General features: G+C 55.2%; 1 protein-coding gene across 1 annotated transcript; it reads right to left on the bottom strand.

Annotated features, from left to right (window-relative positions):
* Positions 1-1,578: 1,578 nt before the first annotated feature.
* On the bottom strand, positions 1,579-2,355 carry LOC147975870 (uncharacterized). The gene has a single exon (XM_087520614.1). The coding sequence runs from the start codon at positions 2,353-2,355 to the stop codon at positions 1,579-1,581; it is 777 nt and encodes a 258-aa protein (XP_087376740.1).
* Positions 2,356-3,124: the final 769 nt, after the last annotated feature.

Consider the following 3,124-nt stretch of genomic DNA (forward strand, 5'->3'; position numbering starts at 1 on the left):
TTCATCAAAGTAAACATGCCGCGAGACAAGCACACGACGAGAGACCGGGTCGAAGCAGCGAAAGCCTTTGGTGTTGGGTTGATATCCAAGAAAGACACAAGCGAGAGAGCGTGGTGCAAGTTTGTGTGGCGCTGTAGCGGTGACATTGGGATAACACAAACAACCAAAGACGTGAAGATCGTCATAGGATGGAGGAGACCCGAACAGAAGATGATGAGGGGTATAGTTCCAGCGTGGTTTGCAGGGTCGGATGTTGAGAAGGAGAGTAGCGGTGGTGAGAGCATCGGGCCAAAAGCGAGGCGGCATGTGTGCATGAAATAGCAAAGCACGGACACTCTCATTGAGGGTGCGGAGAACACGTTCGGCACGTCCGTTTTGTTGTGATGTGTATGGACAGGTTAAGCGAAAGATGGTGCCATGAGTGGAAAGAAGATGTCGAATGGCGAGGTTATCAATGAAGATGAGCAATGGTGCGATGAAAGTGGGTGTTAACGTAGGCATAAAAGGAGTGGAGAGTGGAGGCGATGTCGGATTCTCGGCATAACGGAAAAGTCCAAGTGAAGTGAGAAAAATCATCTAAAATCACAAGATAATATGGTAAGCCCGAATTGCTAGGCACTGGAGATGTCCAAACATCACAATGAATAACATCAAAGGGAAAAGTAGCAATTGATGAAGATGAAAAAAATGGTAGACGAACGTGTTTTCCTATGCAGCAGGCATGACAAGTGTGAGCCGCTGATTTATTACATGAAAAGGGAAAGGTGCTCAAAATTTTATGGAGAGAATCGGCGCCGGGATGACCGAGACGAGCGTGCCAAAGCGAAACATCGGCGTGAAGTGCAACCGGGCCGCCGCGTGTAGAAGCACCACATGGGTAGATATCATCAGGAGAGTCACATCGGTGCAGAACCCTCCGGGAGCGAGCATCCTTAACAGAAAAACTGAGAGCGTCAAACTCAACAGTGACAGGATTTCCACGAGTAAGAGTATGAACGAAACAGAGGTTTTTAATTAAAGATGGTGAAACGAGCACATTATTGAGAGTTAAAGAAGAAGAGGGTAACGGAAGGGAGGATGAACCATGATGAGTGATGGGAAGGGAGCTCCCATCACCAACCATGATGCGCGAGGAGAAGGGATAGGGGAAGGCACGAGATAAGATACCGGGGTTAGAGGCCATGTGAGCAGCGGCGCCAGTGTCCATGTACCAATCGCCGCCTCCGTTGTAGGTGCTCGGCGAGGGGGCAGCATGGAGAGCGGAGAGGAGCGTCGTAGACCGAAAGAGCGCCGCCATATGCACCATAGCCCGGAGGGCCGCCGTACGTCGAGGGACCACCGTAGGCGGCAGCGGTGCCATACGTGGCGGGAACCGGTGTGGTCAGCAGCGCTTGAGGAGGAGTCGGCCATGGTTCGAGTATACCCGGAGCCGGTGGCGGGGAACGGGCATAGAGTAGGAATGCACGACACCCATCCATGGGTTATACCCCGAGAGCCAAGGCGGAGGAGGAGGAGCCGCGGCGGGTGCGGGGGGCGCGGCGTCGTGTTGGAGTTGCAGCCCTGGCCCCCGCGACCCTTCTAGTTGCAGCCGCCAGAGGGCGCGGGCGCGGGTGGCGGGGCAGGAGCAGACGCGCACGGCCCCGGCTGAGTTGGGGAAGCACCGTGGCCGGCGGCGATGCCAACATGAAAAGCGGCATGGGTAGCCTGCCGGGCGGAGTGGCGGAGGCGCTTCTCCTCCATACGAAGGTACGTGACCGCCTTTGCGTATGTCGGCGTGACGAGGGAGAGGTTGGCGGCGGACTGGCCGAGGTCGGGGTGGAGGCCCCGAAGGAGGTTGGTGAGGAGGACGGAGTCGTCGATGTTCATGCCGACGTCGCGCAGCTCGTCGGCGAGAACCTTCAGCCGCGTGCAGTACTCATCGATCAAAAGATCGTTTTGCTGCATAGTGAAGAATTCACCTTGGAGGAAGACACGACGTTGGAGCTGATTGTCGAGGAAGAGATCGCACAGCCGTGTCCACATGGCGTATGCCGAGGGGTCACGGGAGTTCACCATGTTGAAGAGGCCTGGAGAGATGATGAGGAAGAGCCACTTGACGATGCAGGCATCCACGGCAAGCCACTCGTCGTCGTCCTTCATGTCGCGGAAGTCGACGCTCCCATCAATGTGCTCGATGAGACGGTAGGAGCGGAACAAAAGCGCGAAGTAGGTGCGCCGTGCGTTGTAGGACAACGAGTCAAGGTCGAGGATGACGGGCACATGATCCTTGATGTGGAGCTCATTGAGACGATCGGAGGTGAAAATGGCACCGGCAAAGGAGCCGGCGTCAGAGGGGTCGGCCTTGGAGCGAGACATGGTGGAGGAGGAGGGTGGTACGGCTAGGGTTTTGGGAGGTGGTGGAGGGAGAAGATGGCAGCGGCGGAAGGCAGCGGCTGCGTGGGAGGGGAAGGGAGGGTGGCGGCTGCGAAGAGAGGCAGCGGCGGGTGTAGGGTTTGGGAGGGGAAGGGAGGGTGGCGGCTGCGAGGAGAGGCAGCGGTGGGTTTAGGGTTTTGGGAGGGGTGCGGCGGCTGCTACGGGAGAGAAGCGGCGGCGGCGGGGTTGGGTGAGTTGCGGGGCGGCGGCTGCGGGAGACGCGCGGCGGCCTAGGGTTGAGGTGGCGCGGCGGCGGCGGCGGCTACAGGGAGATGCGGGGGCAGCGGCGGTGCAGGGCGGAAGCGATGAAAATTGTAGGGTAAACTGATATCATGTAGAAAGGTGTAGGATGCAACTCATTGTATTTCATGGAATAGGTTACAATATATACACAGGATGTCTTTCGTGACAAGGAAACTAATCCTACCATATCTTTAGAAGTCATCTATACAAGGCTAGAAAAGATAAGAATAGCAATACAAGATATGTCACGTTCAACAATTATGAACCGGATTCCAGATGACTAATTCCGTCGTTTGTTCTCTTCAGAGGCAAGGTGTTCTTTATTATCCACTTTGCCTTTCCAGAACTTATGTTGACGATGGCATGGTGGTACCTAAATGTCATCCCATGTAATTATAGAGGGCGTTAGTTGGGAGTTCATACTTGCTGGCTTATTGGATATGAACATTTTTTTTCATATTTTGTCTCT

This window comes from Triticum urartu, chromosome 4A (genome assembly GCF_056163025.1).
Source record: "Triticum urartu cultivar PI428250 chromosome 4A, HENAU_Tu73, whole genome shotgun sequence".
In the NCBI taxonomy this organism is placed as follows: Eukaryota; Viridiplantae; Streptophyta; class Magnoliopsida; order Poales; family Poaceae; genus Triticum; species Triticum urartu.